The following is an 18916-nucleotide window of genomic DNA, read 5'->3' as shown; positions in this document are numbered from 1 at the left end:
GTTTTTTTTTCTAGGAGATTGATGCTTTAGATTGTGCTGGCTTTGAATGGAGCTCGGTATAATATGATATAATATTATGTGATATGATATGACATAACGTGACTTGTATAGGCTATGGTATGATATTATCTTATATGGCATAACGTAATTTATATGATATGGTAGATTAGGGCATGACGTATGACATGATACGATATGTGATACAATACGGTACGGCATAGTATGATAGGATATGATATGATAAAATGGAGTATTTCTTCATTTTGCGTTCGTTAAGGATTATTTTAATCGTCCGTTCTGAAATATATGAGAGAAGAACAACAGAATAACTGAGAGAAATACGAAAGCTTTAGAAGGAACTGGATGTACCATAACCTCGATATTCCATTTGACGATAAAAAGAAAAAAAAAAAAACGTTCAGCCAACAATGCTGATTTGACCAATGACCACCCTCCGGTTAATATTCACCCTTTTCAAACTGAATTCTATGATATTTGCTTCGTTGGAAGCCAAAGGAAAAAAACTCGAGACTGTGTTTGAGTTTTGGTTGCTTATTGGCCATCGGTTAAATCAAACTGTGCTGGAGTTTCGGCAACTACTGCTGACCGTGATACGAAGCGAAGAGTTGGAAACCCAGTGTATCGTGATGAAATGTCGGCATTTGGTGCGTGAGTGTAGTCGAGTGAGACGAATAAAGGGACCTGACGCTTGGAAAAGAGTTCAAGTAGTGGGAAATCTTGCTATAAAACTTAATTCTGACGAAGAGGAAATAGGACATTATGAGCTGAAGAATAAAAATACATCGATACTCATAACTAATAAATACTTCGGTCGTAAGCAAATGTTCCGGTCGTGCAAGTCTAAGTAGCTAGCGGCTATATAAGAGTATTTTCTACTTTTCAAGCAAGGATTTTGCATTTTAGATCATGGAGAGTCTTTGCATTACAGAAAGGAGTGCACGACAAGAGGGGAAAAAAAAATCACGTTTTTCCTGGACCACAACAGAACCCTCACAACGACTTCAGAAGATTCCTTTTTGTCTTTAGAAGACGAAAGTGCTTCAATGAAATTCGCCTTACGAGAGCAAAAGATAAGAGGAGTTCCGTGGGGTAGAGCGCGCATGCGCGCGTGCACGCTGCCAGTTCCCCGCCTTGGTATGCAAACACCGCCCACGTCCCCCTCACCTGCATCATTTAAATCGAAATAACTGCCAATTCAAACGACTCGTTATATGGCGTGCGGTGGAAGAAGCAGCCAGCAGCCTTCAACCATCGCTAACCGCCGTAGAAGAGTTCAAGGACAAGGAGCGCGTGCGCGCGTTGGTGCAACACACACACACACACACACACACACACACACCCTCGCCCGCTCATTGCTGAATGCCCTGTGTGCTTTGCTATTTTTTGGCTGTGAGAGCAAAATAACTTTTTTTTAGATGTCTTTAATAATTTTTGGTTTAGAAGAAAAAGACGTCGGGTTTTAGCGAGATATGACAGTGAGAATAGATCGGCCCTTTTTTTTCAAGGAGGTGGGGGGCGTTGTTGTGGTGGGGGCTTATCGGGGTATTTACCGAAGGGTGGGTGACTTCGGAGCCCGAAATTACCGGCAAAGTGCAAATCTCCGTTTAGCCGGATACGGAATCTCTCTCTCTCTCTCTCTCTCTCTCTCTCTCTCTCTCTCTCTCGTCGACCCGATATGCCAAAAGCGAAAAAACCGTTTTCCCACCCGTACCTTTGCGAGGCGTGTCGCTGCTGTAACGACAGTTCCTGGTCACTTGTCGCCGAATCCTTAAAAAAGAACAGGAAATAAAAGGGTCCTATTGGTGTCTTTTAGAAGCGACAAATCCTCCACTTGCTCCATTACTAAAGCAACACTTTTTCCACATTGTCGCTAAAACGAAAGGCTCCTTCATGTGCCGCTGCGAAGCGGCAGTTCCTCCACTTGTCGCTAAAAAAATAAAAAATTGTCAGGCTGACTTTGCTCATCGGAAAATACCTTGATAACGACGATAGATGATGACGCATGCGCTTAGGAGGCTGATGCGTACCGCCACCTCTCCGCTTTCCGGGTTACAAAACCCCGCTAAATTATATACTATAATATATGTGTATATATATATGAATGCTCTTTCGACCCTGAGCTATAACAGACTGGACGGCGGCAGTAGCAACCAGGACCCAACAACAACGCGACCATCTGTCGGTAGTGCGTAAGCTTATATAACGCAATTACCTACAGTACACCTCTATAGCCCACGGAAGGGGCCCTCTGTTACCTGTGTTGTAGATAAACTCCAAATTAGTAATCTCCAGGTGGATGTACTCCTTTTTTTCTTCATCTTTTGGGGACGTTTCGTTGCTTATCATCATCAAAAAGCCAGTTTTTTTTTTTTTACTCGTTTTTATTTATTTACTTTTATGTTTTGTTATGAATCAAAACGGATTTAATTCAATAGAGGTATTTTTTTTTATTCAGTTCCATCACTGGAGGAATGACAATGACTTTTTTGAACAAAAGATAGACATTCAATGGGATACCGCTAAATCATTGTGTTCTGCGCTCTCTCTCTCTCTCTCTCTCTCTCTCTCTCTCTCTCTCTCTCTCTCGCTATGGAACACGGAAGTAAGAGAGCGGATGTTAGGACACTACCGCATACACATACACAGACGTAAAAGTAATTACGATTAGTCCATGTACACATACGTAGGCCCCACTGAGTCACATTTCTGGATGTATATTTGTGTATTTCTGCTGTGAGTCAAATACACTCGGCTCCTGAATAATTCGAGTATATTCTCGGTTAACGGAAACTTCTCTCTCATTTACCTTTGTTGCATGTTGGTTAATTACGGAAGGTGTAAAGGTAATAAAGAGAAGAAAAATAGGTAAACTTCACTAGAATTTTCTTCTTTGTACGCTTGACTCTCTTAAACTTGAAGGAACACATATACTAATTAGGTAATATGCCATATCAGTAAGTTTCAGCATAAAAAAAAATATGGGAGAAGTAATGAATGATAATCCATTCGTAGCACGGGCTTGATAATTACACAGGTGGTCTTCCAGACCAGATGCACATAAAAGGTAAACTAATCAAGGTGTTGTCCCAAATACCTGGGATTCTTTATAGCCAATTTTTATTCTGTTTATAGCTGTTGTTTAATTCATTCCGATGAATGAAGAGTTGCAATTTGCAGGGTAATGATGGGTCTCTCTCTCTCTCTCTCTCTCTCTCTCTCTTAGTTTCCAAACAGATTCATTAATTGGGATTTCCCTTCTCCCCCAGATGAGGAACACAGCTACTGGCGAGATGACGCCCGTCCCCGCAGCCCCGGCCGTCTGGACTCCTCGGCAGAGCGCCCCCATCGCAGCCTCCCTCCAATCAGCCTCTTCCTCCCCAGGGGCTCCTTCCGAAGGACCCACTCCCCGGTCCTTCCTTCCCCAGACATGCTTCTTCCTCCTCAGGACACCCCTCTGAACTGCCACGTGCCCCGCCGGTCAGCGTCTCCTCGCCTGCCGCCCTTCCGCGACTTCAGGCTTCAGCAGCGACCCCCGTCCCCCATGGAGTGCGACCAGAGGTCCTCTTCCTCCTCCAGGTACCAGGACGACCCGGCCCTGCCCTTCGACCTCACCACCAGGAGAGCCAGGTCCCCCCCGCGGAGGAGCGTGTCACCGCAGAGCCTGCATCCTTCCCTGGCCTCGATGTGCCTCAAGGAATACACCAACGCCGAGGACGGAGGTGGCCAGGGCAACGGCGGGGGTCCCCCTCCGAGTCAGCACTGCAGCAGCTCCAACGGGAGCTACCTGGACGCCTCCCAGGCGGGCCTGTCCTTCTTCGGAAACCTCGGACTGGGAGGGGATAAGGGCGGATTGGGAGGCGGCGACGGAGGCGGTGGGGGAGGCCAGACCCCCCCAGGAGGCATTTCGGGCCTGGAGAGCGCCTCGATCATGCCCCCGATTCCAGGACCTGTCGAGCCTCACGTTTATTCCCTGCCGGAGCACTGTCGGAGCATACCGCTGACGGCCAACGACACCTCCCCGGCCTTCCCGGCTCCGACGCACTTCCGGGAGAAACAGCAACAGCTCCAGCAGCACCAGCACCAGCAGCAGCAGCAGCAGCAAACGCTGCTGCTGTCGCCCCAGCAGCACCTGCAGCACCCTCAGCAGCAGCACCCTCAGCAGCAGCAGCAGCAACAGCAGCAGCAGCAGCAGACCCAATATCAGCAGCATCAGTTGCAGATGCAGCATCATCAACAGCAGCCTCAGCAGACGCAGATTCCGTACACCATTCCTGCTCCGTCGCCTTCGCCTCTGCCCGTGTCCCCTCCTCTCAGTTGCACCGCCTCGCCCCTCACCAACGGGAACACCATCCTCAGATCGCCCTCTGACAACACCTTCGACGCCATCACCACTCAGACCCAGGTAAGGAGTTGCAAGGAGTTACAAGGATTAGGATGTCACAAAGACTTGTTAGTCCATCCGAGGAGACATCTTGTGCTCACTTATCTGTAGGAGCAGGTTTTACTGTGCATTCACAGTGTCCTAATGAATTTGCCTACCTTTTTTTTTGTTTTTTTTTTTTTTTAAACTCCTCCACTCTCTCTCTCTCTCTCTCTCTCTTCTCTCTCTCTCTCTCTCTCTCTCTCTCTCTCTCTCTCTCAACAAAAAGAGCTTGATCGCTTACAAATTTGATCATCCAAAACCCTTGAAATACAAAACACTATATAAAAACTCGACTTTTTTGCTACTCTCTCTCTCTCTCTCTCTCTCTCTCTCTCTCTCTCTCTCTCTCTCTCATTTAAACCTCAGTAGAAAAAAATTACCTATGGACAAATTTAATCATCCAGAACCCTTGGAAGAAAAATCGACTTAAGCCAAATTTAATCATCCAGAATCATTGATATTCAGCCAGTGTAAACACTCGACTTAGATACTTACTTAAAACTCACACAAATTACCAAGAATTTGTGATTTTTCCTCCCCAGGTTCCCTTGGTCTCATCCACTGAGCTTCAGAATGGATTTGGGGAAAAGTCTCCCATGTCCCCCCAGTACATGCAGACGACTTACCCAAGCAGGCCATCCCCAGGTGGGACGTCCCTAGTGGATGCATCTTCCCCGCCGCTGCACGATCTACAGGTAAGCATACAGGTGACTCCATGTATAGCCCTTGTTGAAAATTCTAGACATTGTTCCATTTTTCTGTCGGATCTGACTGTACGACTTGACTTCTCTAAAATTGTTTCTTATTCTTTCTCTCTCTCCAGCGCGAGGTTCCCCTCCAGGTCCGGGTCTCCATTCTGCAGCAACGCCTCGGCCTCCCTGAAGACACGCCCCTCGAGTTCGTCAACGGAGGGCACGGTATCAAGAATCCATTGGCACCGAACACCGACACTGGTCGTCCCGACGTGACTGAAAAACTACCTCCACCTCCCCCAACAGGTAAGAGAAGACATCCTCTGGAATATATATGATAATAATAATGTCCATCTAGCCAAATACTACCTGGAGTCATTGTCCCTTTGAGTTTAAAAGAGAGAGAGAGAGAGAGAGAGAGAGAGAGAGAGAGAGAGAGAGAGTCTTTGGAATAATGTTCCACAAGCAAAATATGACCTGGAGTCATGTTCCCTTTGGAGTCTCCTCCCATCTGACCACCATCTTTGTTTACAGTGGCTGAAGAAGAAGGAAGCAAGTTCGTCTGCCGCGTGTGCTCGAAGGCCTTCAGCCTGCAGCGGCTCCTGAACCGCCACATGAAGTGTCACTCGGATGTCAAGCGTTACCTCTGCACCTTCTGCGCCAAAGGCTTCAACGACACCTTCGACTTGAAGAGGCATACGCGCACACACACAGGTAAGAGGTTTGAGCCTCAGTTTTTTTTTTTTTTTTTTTTTTTTTTCTAGTAATCGTCTTTCAATTTTTATTATTAATTAGTTTAAGTAGTACGGAAAAAGCCGCTATTCGAAAATAGAGAAGAATCTACGCAAGTGTAACGCTGCTGAGGTAGCCATCACGTTTAATAAAGTATGCTTGAGAGAGCCTGCTTCCCAAGTTATTATTATTATTATTATTATTATTATTATTATTATTATTATTATTATTATTATTATTATTCAGAAGATGAACATTATTCATATGGAACAAACCCGCCAAAGGGGCCACTGACATGAAATTCAAGCTTCCAAATAACACGTTGCTCATTTACTCATTTATTTAAAAGATGTATGAATAGATAGAAATGTATTAAAATGCAAGGAGAATAGCATTAGCATCAAAAGGATTGTGGTAACAGCACCTCATCCATTTTATATATTAGCAAAAGTTGGACGAGAATTTAACGTAGATCCTTTCTGGTATCCTCCCACCAGGTGTCCGCCCCTACAAATGCAACCTGTGTGAGAAGTCCTTCACGCAGAGATGTTCCCTGGAGTCCCACTGCCTGAAGGTGCACGGCGTGCAACATAGCTACGCCTACAAGGAGCGGCGCTCCAAGGTGTACGTTTGCGAGGAGTGTGGCCACACCACAGGGGAGCCCGAGTGCCACTACCTGCACCTCAAGGACAACCATCCCTACAGCCCAGCGCTCCTCAAGTTCTACGACAAGCGCCACTTCAAGTTCAACAACTCGAATTTCACGAATGTCCTCCTCATGAGTCAGACGTAGTAATGGTGAAAGATGGTGTCCAGACTTTTGTGATGTCGGTGAAGAGACAGAGAGATACAGATATAGAGAAAGAGGAGAGAGATATATAGAGATAGAGAGAGAGAGAGAAAACCTCAACACACACATTATGATCCTCATAAACGTTTCTCTCAGGATAATCGAAATAGTTTATATAATTATATAAAGCTTAAGAGTCCTTTATATATTATAATAATGATCTATAACCAACACCCCCTCGCGTGGGAGGTGGGGAGGGGGGGAGAGAGGTTTATTATCTTGATTGCACTCTGCGGTTGTGACCTTTTTTTTTTTTTTTTTTTTTTTTACGTCTTCTCAGACGCCTTTAGTAGACGTTTAAGTTCTACAATTGATTGATAGTTTTGGTAACCTACAGAACCTCACACACATACGCGGTGTCTCACTCACTGTCGCTTGCTGATGACGTAGTTTTTAGCGGTAAAATAAACCAATTCTTATTCAAGATTGGACAGCGACGCCTTTGGACGGAGCCAAGCCAAAGGTCCTCGTTTTGGCCGTCAATGGTTCTCTCGAAGGGTCATCTTCATACCTGGTGCAGGATAGGTTGGGTCACGTAAAAGGATTACAAAAAAAAAAAAAAGACTTCTTTATAGGAGAGGTTATGAATTTATAGCCTTGACCTCAAGTCTCGTTTTCACGAAAAGGAGGAGATTATTAATTATTAATAATGAATGTGTACATAACATAGGGTGGCATAAAAAAAATAATAAATGTACGCCTCGCGAAGAGGTGACATGAGGGATTATTTTTGTACTCTGCTTTTTTTTATATGTAAAAGGAAACAATTTTATGGCATTATATGAAATAGGTTTATATATATAGTATATATATTATGACAAAATACGAGCACGTAGATTATGATCAAAGTGGGTTTTTTTAACTCATCTCATGAAATAGATGAGGACACTTCTTCACTGACTGTATGAAACAGACTGAAGAATTTTTTTATTATCATTATTAGCGGGAGACTGGTAGCTACAGGAATTTGGTCTCTGTAGCTACAAAACCATATTTTTATGTCCCTCTGATACTTGGAACTGTAGATATCAGAATGGTTTATAACATTACAAATCTTGCCCTCCAGCTTGTGTTCAATGAGAGGGTAATGATTTAATCTTAGGGTTTTTAAAATTCAGTAGGGTCATGGCGCTAAAAGATGGTTAAATATTGACAGATAAGTGTTGTGGATTCGATGCAATATAGGTTTAAGACAAATTTTCTTACGGCTGAGCCAATCAAGGATTCATTCTTCTCTACATCACTCACGCTGCACTTATTTTCTTTCGTTCATCATTTGCAACAAGATAGATGGAATTTTACACGTTGTGACGTTTGTGTTTTCACAAACCTTTCATTTCATTTGTGTAATGTGTTTCGTCATCATCCATTTGTAGGATCTTATAGAGAAAAATGATTCTGTTCTCTATCTTTTAGGTTAAAGGTGTTTTCTTTCTTTCCAAGGTTTGTCTGGTGTTTGCACTCGGCAGCTAGTAATCCTATGATCATCTCGCTTCGGTTTCCGCTAGTTTTTATTGTTCTTTCTCTCGTTCCTACAAACTTTCAGCCATTCCACTAATCGCGTGAACTAATTCAGCAATTCCAGTGTCGTCGCGTCAGGGGGCGCTGTCGCAATTGATCTCCAATGATTTTTTGGGCATTAAAGATTCTTGGTGCTCGACAACGTAACAGTGATATATATATATTATTATTATTATTTACTTTTAATGTAGGGAAATGCTGGTTGTCGCAACCCCGTGCTTCTTTCCATGAAAAAACAAAGTCATTCGGAAGGTGGTTTGTTGTTGCTATTTACAACTACATGGATTTTTTTTGTGTGTGTATTACAACATTTTCCCAAGGGCATATATTTGCAGCTTTTCACTTTCCCCACTGAGGGTTTCAGTGATGTACAGTGTGCCTCTTCTTCAGGCCACACACTCTGTGCTGGGGGATTTACTTAGTAGGGGGGAGGGGGTAGAGGTTGCAAAATGACCTTTTCTGAAACCCTCTGAAGTAGCAGCAACCCTCCAAAGAATCCACGCAGGCGAGTTGCACGTTCGTCTGTTTTTTTTTTTTTTTTTTTTTTTTTTTTAAGGGTTTTCAGCCAGAGGTCTGTTTGATCCTAGAGTGTGGTGAAGGAAGAGCGAAAAAGGGTTTATTTAGCGATACGGCTTTTCAGGACGTAGGATTAAACCTTGAGGAAGCCTCGTGCTAGTTTTAGGAATCCCAATCCTTCGCAAATCGGAAATTTTAAACTAGACGTAGCGGGTTGTAGGTTGTGGTCACCCACCTCACAATAACCTTGGACTGGCCTTTTGCTATAGACATAGCATACCCCTGGACACCTACCCAAAACTCACCTTCCATCCCCAACCCCCATATTTTTTTAATTGTGTTTTTTTGCCGGTGAAGTACAAGATGTTTGGTGTAAATAAGATGTAAATATTTCGTTACTTAGTATTTTTTATAAACAGTGCTACTAGCTTATGTTTTGATTCATCTCTTCATTTTTTTTTTTTTTTTGTCCTTCGAAGCACCTTTTTCACCTGGTTCTGTTGAGAATTCAGTCTGTTGTTCACTTCTGGAGGAGTGGTCATTTCTGTCACATGTCAAAAGAAGAGGAAAAAAGTTGGTGGATGGGCACTCAAGTCCTTCATTGGCTTGGTGCCTCGTTGATACCCACCCACGTTTGAGGGTCTGGTAACATTCTGACCATCAAATTTTTTGGCGTCAGTAGAAAGAAAAGTTTTTTTCTGGGGGGGCCCATTCCGATCTCATAAATCCCATAGCTGCTGGATTCTTGTTTGTTTGTTTGTTTGTTTGTGCAGATATAATACTGACCTCCAGAAGGCCCTTGGCACCTTGACAAGTCGTCCAGTTATCTTCAAACATGAACCAACTCTTCCCAGTTTTAAATTTTTCCAATTCTAACCTTCCTTGCATCTCCTGTTTTCCACGTCGTCTCTTGAGTTGTCTTGAAATAATCACTTGGACATCAAGCATATATCTTGAAGGTTTAATATTAAGTTATGCAGTTACTGTCTTCCACGTTTTTATGTGATAAACACTTGATTAATTTATAAGACATCTGTGTTAGTGTATATTCAACAGAACCCATTTTATTTTTACTTTCTTTAAAGTCATCCCCATCAGACTGTTCTTGGCCACTTTTCTTTCCTACACTTATTCCCAAAAGGGTAGTTGTCTATTGGCGCCTGTTTGCTGGTAACTGATCCTTCTAAGTAGAGGAATTGATAGCTAAATAATGAGTTGGAAGCCTCTGCCAGGATGCTGTTTGGTACATGCATACACCATAAGAGATGCTATCTGGGGAGATTTGTAGATATCCTGCCATTGTTTTCAGAAACTGTTGGCGGGAAGACAGTTCTTGTGGATGTTCCACTCTGCAATGTTTTGAGGAAATGCAGTTTTTTTTTTATTGCTTGGGATTTTTTTATGCTTTTTTTGAGGGTGAGAGGAAGAGAGACAGTTGTTCTTTTCACACACTCATCATTATCATCCTCATCATCATCGTCACGTTTTTTGTGGTGTGTTTGTCTGATTCAGTGTTGGTGCTTTGACGATGTCGAAGTGCTTCGAGAAGTTTTGCCTTCCCGGACGATTGGTGCTATAAATCAGAGGATTGGAGGAATAGAACTTCTTTTTTTGAATCATATAATGTCACTTTCAGCACATCATTTCCACAATGGCAAATACGGGAAAGGACAGAAGGAATAAAAGGGGAAACTTTTGATGTTTGTGTGGAAAGGAATCGTTAAGACACGGGATAGGGACTGTGCAAAACAAATAAGAAATGGGATTGTGCAAATAGGCAGCACATCAAGTTGCAGGATCATATTGATATCCTTTTTAGGCCGATAAGCTTTTTTTTCTGAAAACTAATGTGGGGGTCTATTTGGACTTCCCATTCTCCCGCCTTGGGCCATGTAAGGAATTCTTATCATTTTCCAGAGAGCTTCTTGGTCTCACGAAAACTATTGTTTACATTCTTCCTCTTCTTCTTGATTTCTTCTTTGATATAGTAACTCTTTTCCTCTCTCCACTGTTGTATGGCCTCTTACGGGTTGCAGTTAATGCTAATAATTTTTTTTTTCGTGTGTGTGTGTTCATGTTCTTCCCATATTTTTTTCCCATTGAGCTTTTATTTATGACTTCTCCATTTTCAAGGATTTGTTGAGTCTTACAGTCAAATATTTTATATAAATTATATATATTTTTTCTCTCTCATGTGTGTTCTTTCTTTGACAAGTCTTCTGTTGTCATAAATGTACATAAATGAAAAACTTAAGAAAATATAAAATTTTTTTGGAATGAAATTTGTTTTATTTGATGATCCTCCTTCTCTTTTTTTTTATTTTAAATAATTTTGTATTTTGATATGGAATGAAAGTCCTGTATGCTAAATGGGAATAGTATATATACGTGTATATATATATATATATAGATATATATATATATATATATATATATATATATATATATATATATATATATATGAGTAAAAAAAATGGATCACCTGACATAGGTCAAAGTTGAGAATACAAAAAAGAAAAAGAAAATTAAAAGATTAATATTTCATGGTCATAATTAGTCTGATGGCTAGACAATTTTCATCTATTAATACAGGAACTTCAGTAAGCAATTTGCTTTGCAAATATCACTTCTGTTCAAAACTTTTATTTGAAACAGTTGGCAAATAGCAGGTAATGTGAAGCATGCAACGAGTTTTAGTAAGACAGGTTCATAAAAAAAAAAAAAACTTGAATCAAAAGCCCCGATCATTATGCAGTAATTGCCTTACCTGGTGATTATGCGTGATCGTGTTACACACCTGTGGACGAAGTATAAGCTCAGCTGGTGTTCGACACACCTGTGTATGTGTGTACAGAATTAAACAGGAGCAGTAAAGGTTTATAAGTCAGGGTAAATGAATATTTGCCTGTTTATATAGCCATAAGTAAATGAAGCGGAAGTCTGTAGAAACAGCATGACTCAGATACGTCTTGTAGGTAGAAACCACTGTGATTGGTTTGCCTTGTTCCAGGTAAATAAAAGGAGTGTCTGGTCATAGTCCAGTAATGAGAATAATGTTAAAAATGTCAACGGTAAGTTGATTCTGTAACTAAATATATTAGTCAATTGTTAGATTCGTTGATGATTAGAGAGATGATTTGAGTTTTAGCTTGTTACCGAGGCAATTATTTGTTGAATGAAAACAATGAACAATTTCATCAATTATCAGAGCCCATTTAACAAAGTAAAGCTGACCAGAGCAGAGTTAAAAACTTGGACATTTTAAAAAGCCGAAGAATGACCAGTAACGACCGTTCTTGTCATGGAACCGAGTCAAATCACCAGGTTAAAATGAATTATTGGAGTAAAACGGAACACGCCAGGTTTTTGTTTTCTGTCTCTGAGACCCTGACAGCTGTCACTTTTGTTTACATTCTTGCTGGTGAAGGATTGTGTGCGTTTAAAAAGTTTTCTGCGCAAGGATATACTCAATCGTGGATATCAATTGTCAAGCGTGTTTAGACGCAGCTGCCGGTAAGTAATATGAGGTTGCAAGTATTTTTGAGAAGAAATCTGTTGATAAGATAATAGGCCTTTTACCCGTGTGGTTTATTTATCTATAGGTCAGGCAAAGTACTTCTTTGTTAGGGTAGGAGAGGAAACAGTCTTCAGAAGGTTGTGCACTGGGGTATGGCATTTGTATACTCTCTCTCTCTCTCTCTCTCTCTCTCTCTCTCTCTCTCTCTCTCTCTCGTCGGAGCTGTCTGGAAATGTAAGATTCTGCTGCTTAGTAATTTAAATAAAGAGGTCTGTTAGTTAGCAATACTAGCAGAGGGTGATTCCCCTTAACTCTTGGTTGACATAGTAAGCCGTAATATTTGCAGAATTAACGAAGATTGAAAGATAATTTGGTCGATAGGTAATAACTCCGCGTCGGGTATTTCTTTGGGAAATTACAGTTTCTCATAGTAGTGGAGTTGCTTATTAAGAATTTACCGTTATTTTTGGGAGGTCGACTGTAATTAACCCCCAGGGACCAGTCCTAAACATGGCGAAATACATTTGACGCCCAGATCCCTAGTGGCTGTCGTATCACGGGAACATTCCTTGCAGTCCGTGCGGAATTATTCCCTAGAATTACCGATAATTTTAGATAATATTAAGTTACGTTATGCAGAAAGGCTGCACGATTGTATATTAACGTATTAGCTGTTGATATGGCAGTATTGGCCATAGCCCTCGGTGTAAAAAAAAATATAATTTATTTCCTTTAGAATTTTACTCGTTAGTAACCATAGAGCCTCATCATTTTCACAGTAAATATAATATATATATATATATAATATATATCTATATATATTGTGTGTGTGTATATATATATATATATATATGATATATATATATATATATATATATATTTCTTTTAGAATTTTACTCGTCGTAACCATAGAGCCTATCATCACAGTTAAATATATATATATATATATATATATTATTGTGTGTGTATATACATATGATATATATATATAGTTATATAGATACATATTTATGTATATATATATAGATATATATATATATAGTATATATATATATACATATTTATGTACCATATAGGTATATATAGATAGATATAAGAGATATATATATATATATATATATATATGATATATATTATATACAGATTTAGTATATATATACGCATATATATATATATATAATTATATATATATTACATATATATATATATATATATATATATATTACATATATATTATATATATATACATATTATAATATATATATATATATATACATATATTATACTATAATATACACTATAAAATATACCTATATATATATATATACATACATATAGATATATTATATATACATAAATATATATATATATATATATATTATCATATATATATATATAGATATATATATATATACATATATATATATATATAGATTATACATATATATAATATCTATATTATACATATTAGATATATATCTATATATATATTCTTAAGCTTTTTATGATCATTTATAGAGATAGCATAGTTCTAGTCTGTCCTTGTTTGACACTGAAGCACGAAATGTTGGCTTTTGTCCGTGCGAGCTGACCTGACTGTGGAATTTCGATGACCAAATGAGTGTTACATAGTTGTAGTATAGCTCCTAAGGATGCATTTTCGACTTGATTAGGTGATTTTAGATAAATAATGAAATTGCAGGAATGACCAAGTGTTAAATTCAGCAGTTTGATGTCGTTATTATAACAGAATTGTGTGAATTATTTTGATTGATCTCAGCAACATCATGTAATTGGATAAATATATATGTATATATATATATATATATATATATATATATTTTATATATATATATATATATATATATATATATATATATATATATATATATATATATATATTATATATCATATTTTATATATTTATATATATATATTATATATAATTATATATTATATATATATATATATATATATATATATATATTTATATATATATATATATATATATATATATATATATATATATATATAAATGTGCGTGTGGTAAATCAAATTGAATGTGTATCTTCAAAAGAAGTTATAACTGGCTCCTTGATCACCTGAAAGCGACGGGATTTTGGTACATCCGGTTAACGTTATATCCTCGTAAATGTCATCGTTGAATAAATACGAAAAAATGACATGTAAAAACGACGGTTTGGTAGTGCGTCGTGTTACGGACAATTTTTCCATGACAATTCCTTATACGATGCAAAAAAAAGGATTGATTCTAAAAAATAAAAGAATCATTTGACGTACTCAATGCAATATTCTTCTAAGTATATTCATAATAATTTCAAATTTCAAATGAGGAAAATTGTCATTATCTTGTCTTTGTGGCTATCGGTATCTTTAAGAGTTATTTACACTTAATGAGACAAACGTATTAACGACGAAGTAAAGTAAAAAAAATTAAAAAAAAAAGGAAGTAGGCAAAGCAGATAATAAACAAAATAGAATGAAATTTGAGCAATGTTTCTTATCCTCGTCCATAAATCATGTTTCCGGAATCACGTTTTTTTTTCAGGAGTTTTATCTCAGAAATTAGCGGAATATTAGTTTTGAAATAGTTGTTTGTGTAATAGTTTTTATGTTAATATTTACTTGATGTTGTGTGACTTCTTTAGTCAAATTTTAATAATATATATATATATATATATATATATATATATATATATATGATATATTTATATTATATATCATATATATATATATAATATATATAATATATAATCTCTTATATTATATATATGATATAGACTTGAATTATATATTAATTTACAAATGACGTTCATTTTGCGAACGAAATTTTTTGATTACTTTATAAGACTATATTTTAATAAGTAGGAGTCTTTTGATGTATTTATAACTCGTTTCATAATATCATCTAATAATTATAAATAATATAACATGAAATTGACATATTTATTATACGTTATAATCTGAATAAATCACTTAAGGAAACTGATCACTTTCCAGTAGTTTAAAGTAGCACGTGGGTCCTGGACCACCCTTGTTGAAAAGTCTTTGGGCCACCGAAAATTAGCACCTACCCTTTCCCTATTTGCCCTGGGTATTTCACGTCGTTGGCTATGGCAGAATGCCCCAAGGAACCAGATCTTCCCATTGTGGGGCCATACCCACCTCGTGGCGCCCCACGGAGCGACCTTACAGGATTTCGTTCGGGTAGAAAGAGGTCCTTCCAACAATCACTCCTACCTGATGGATTTGTCCCGAGGGTATTTTGTCTTTTAAAGAGGTTTTGTGTCAGAGGCTCAGGTGCTGCGAGGATTGGTTCAATCCTTCTTTAACCCGTCTCCCCCAGGTGTTCCTCTAGGAGTAATTTTCTTGCACCCCTGCTGTTTTACGCTTGGGGAATCTGCATTTGTTTTCTGAAGTGTCATATTCTGCTGTCGGGATAGAACCGCGTCTTCAGCGGCGGGGAAAAACTCTACGGTAGTTGCACGCCTTGTTTAAGATTTTTTTTTTTTTTTTTTTTCGTCACTTTGAAAACCTAGTTGTTTTTGCTAGATAAAGTTGTTCTCTTGGGAGAAGGAGTTGTTGCTAAATATTATAGTGACATGAATTTTTAGCGACATTTTTCTGATTGTGAAAGGTAGCAGTGTAACGTTGAAATTCATGGCGTTTGAAGTGTGTACTATTTTTGCATACGAATACGTTATGGGACTCTCTTAAAGTCTCCCCAATGTTATGACTATCTCTCTCTCTCTCTCTCTCTCTCTCTCTCTCTCTCTCTCTCTCTCTCTCTCTCTCCAATTCACGAAAAATAAATATATATTTGTCTAGATTAATGCAGTTGTTCGTAAGGGAACTGTTGTATACATTAAAGATTATATATATATATATATATATATATATATATATATATATATATATATATATATATATTATATATATATATATATATATATATATATATTATATATAAAACCAGCAATTTCCAGTATCATACGAATTTGCTGTAGAAAAAAAGTTGATCCTGAAATCCTTACATAAGCACTCGGCTCCATCTTGTACAGGAAACAATTAAGGATCTTACTATACACTTTTAAAGTACACTACTTACACCCTGCACTCGCACTTTTATTGCTGGCATTGCAAAAAAAGTGAACATATATAGGAGCATGATTAGGTGGCTCCTATAAAATAAAGTAGCTGTCAGCCACATCGCTGATATCTGGACCGAATCGGACGGTTGGATTCGAAACTGCGTTCGAACAAGAGCGAGACTTTGATTGACCAATCTTGAACACTGCTTTTGTCCTATATGATTCAGACTGAAGGAGTGGGAGCATTATGCAACCATTGTGTCATTTCGAACAAAATACTGCGTCTTCTAATCACTTTTAAAACGTTTCTGTACAATGTATAATTTTCATAGGATTCGAGACTGAGTTCGAATAAAGTCGAGACAAAATGACCATCTTGAGCACTACTACCGATGGTCTATGGTTCGAACTGAATAAGTAAAGGCGTTTTTAATAATTCCTGCTTTAATCACTTTAAAATGTTTTGTTTAAGATTGAAAATGATCCTGAATTACTGTAAAATATTGTTGTACAATATTTAAAAATAGAAAGCTCACTTGATCAAGCAAATTATTCATATGCTTCAAGAAAGGTCTCACTACTATAGGTCTAAGCAAAATATAATGTAAGGTTAACGGTCATGTCAAAGTAAAATCCTTTCCACTTAAGCCTATTCGGAGTCTTTTCTTGAGATTTGTGTGTATATACTGCTTAAATTAATAGCATTGAAGTTAAAACCATATACATATAAACAGACATCAACCAGTTTTAAAGAATTCAATATAGTGTTCAAACTGAATCTCACCAAAGGGAGTTTGAATCTGAACAAAGCCTAGTTTTGTATGTAACGGTCGTCTGCTATTTGGAGACAAACATTCTGAGGCATGGGAGATAAGGAATCAGAAAACACCGTTCTGGCCTTGATACAAAAACAAATAAATAAATTTTAAAAATTTAATTTGGTCTCCACAATGTGCTAACAACACTTTTTACCAGATGTGAGACCGTTAAATTAAATTCCACAGTAATATCTAATGTTTGTTTTTTAAATGTCAATGTGTGGTTGAAGCATTCAAATCTCAAGTAAAAAAAAAAATGAAAACGCAGTTATTGTAAGATGTAAATGAACAGTCCCTCAGCCTTCAGGTGAAGTGCAGAAAAAATGAGAAAAAAGAAAAGAAAAAAAGAAAAAAAACAGAACGAGCAGGACCCCCTGTCAGGAAGATAGAAACTGCAAGACAACAGAGATAGTTCTAAGAACGTCCCATTTCTCAGGTGTGATTGTAAACCAGGTACCTCTGGAGGTTATCATTGAGACTAATAGTTGGAAGCTGTTGGTAATTCCAGTTAGTAAATTCTGAGATAAAACAGATCATGATTTCACGGACAGTGACGTATTTCCAGTATTTAAAAAAATAACAAAGAAGGAACATTGGTCTAGCAGTAAACCCCTTTAGTCTAAGAGGTACAATTAGTCTTACTAGCTGAACCAAACGCCATTGGTCTCTAGACATAATCAGTCCTTTCGACTTACGTCTGTCTAAGTGTGACTTATCTCCCGAGTCTCTTAGACTGGAACATTGAGTAAGAACAGCCTTAATTCAATCAGGAAGGATTGCAATAAATCTGTGTCATCTTCAAGGTCAATTAACCTCTCGGCGTTTTGGTGTTTTGTTTTGCATGGTGGTTGTTCCCTTTGTTGCGTGGGTCCTGGTTGAGCCCTACCTTTTGATGGTGAGGGCCTTTACGTATGCAAGTAAAAAAGAGGAGAGAGATTGATTATATCTATTATATCTATGCAAATAGCAGTCAACGCTCTTGTTATTACGGTGAGCTTGTGACAGGGGCAATTCTTTGCTGTTTGGCGGAGTCACGCTCTAATTGTTCGGGTTATAATATGTATCTCGTGCCGAGATTACTGAAATCGTTTGCGGCTTATGGATGATGGTATGTGACTGTATATTTTCATAATAGAAGGCTTAATATTTACAGAACTTTCAACCAAATGAAGGACTAAAGACAATATACTTTCTATACTAGTTCCATACCATAGAGCTGGTAGGCCAGGAATGGAAAAAGTGTAATTAAAATTATTTCAGCTAAGTAGGTCCCTCTTGGAAATCATTAAACGAATAATGAGTTGTTGGTTACGTTCAGTAATAAATGAAGTGATGGATATCGATACTGAGTAAAATTATGTATCACGTTCTGTGGGTCAAAGTAAAACAGTCTTTACCAGGGAAGGGTCGTTGAAATAGCAGAAATCTGAAATGGACCCCAGACCTATACTGTGTACTCTTTCTAGTACAACTGATCACTGGTCTGTCCAGACGCAGCACACCAACTGAATCATTCCAGACGTTGAATGGAGAATGAAGCAACACTGGAATAGCAATAACTCCATTGAATAACAACGGTTGCCTATTAGAATTGGCAGTAACACTCCTTGTGGAACCCCCTCTTAAGGTAGAGAAGGCTAACTGTATGTGATGGAATGTTTAAATAGCTAACAGTCGTTTTTAAGGGACGCATGATCATGCATGTTACGTCTGA

At 38.2% G+C, this 18916-nt stretch overlaps 1 protein-coding gene across 1 annotated transcript in view; it reads left to right on the top strand.

The window, feature by feature from the left end:
• The window catches only part of LOC135213137 (AF4/FMR2 family member lilli-like), a 36196-nt gene extending 25159 nt beyond the window's left edge, over positions 1–11037 (top strand). Inside the window, exons 2-6 of the mRNA XM_064247078.1 lie at positions 3288–4423; positions 4987–5139; positions 5268–5442; positions 5671–5850; positions 6366–11037. Coding sequence (XP_064103148.1) covers positions 3288–4423; positions 4987–5139; positions 5268–5442; positions 5671–5850; positions 6366–6661 — 1940 coding nt within the window. The 3' untranslated portion in view covers positions 6662–11037. The remainder of the gene's footprint in view (positions 1–3287; positions 4424–4986; positions 5140–5267; positions 5443–5670; positions 5851–6365) is intronic.
• The last annotated feature ends 7879 nt before the right edge of the window (positions 11038–18916 follow it).

Source organism: Macrobrachium nipponense, chromosome 42 (assembly GCF_015104395.2).
Source record: "Macrobrachium nipponense isolate FS-2020 chromosome 42, ASM1510439v2, whole genome shotgun sequence".
NCBI classification, from domain to species: Eukaryota; Metazoa; Arthropoda; class Malacostraca; order Decapoda; family Palaemonidae; genus Macrobrachium; species Macrobrachium nipponense.
Note: the sequence above shows the minus strand (reverse complement) of the source record. Positions and strands in the feature narration are given on the sequence as shown.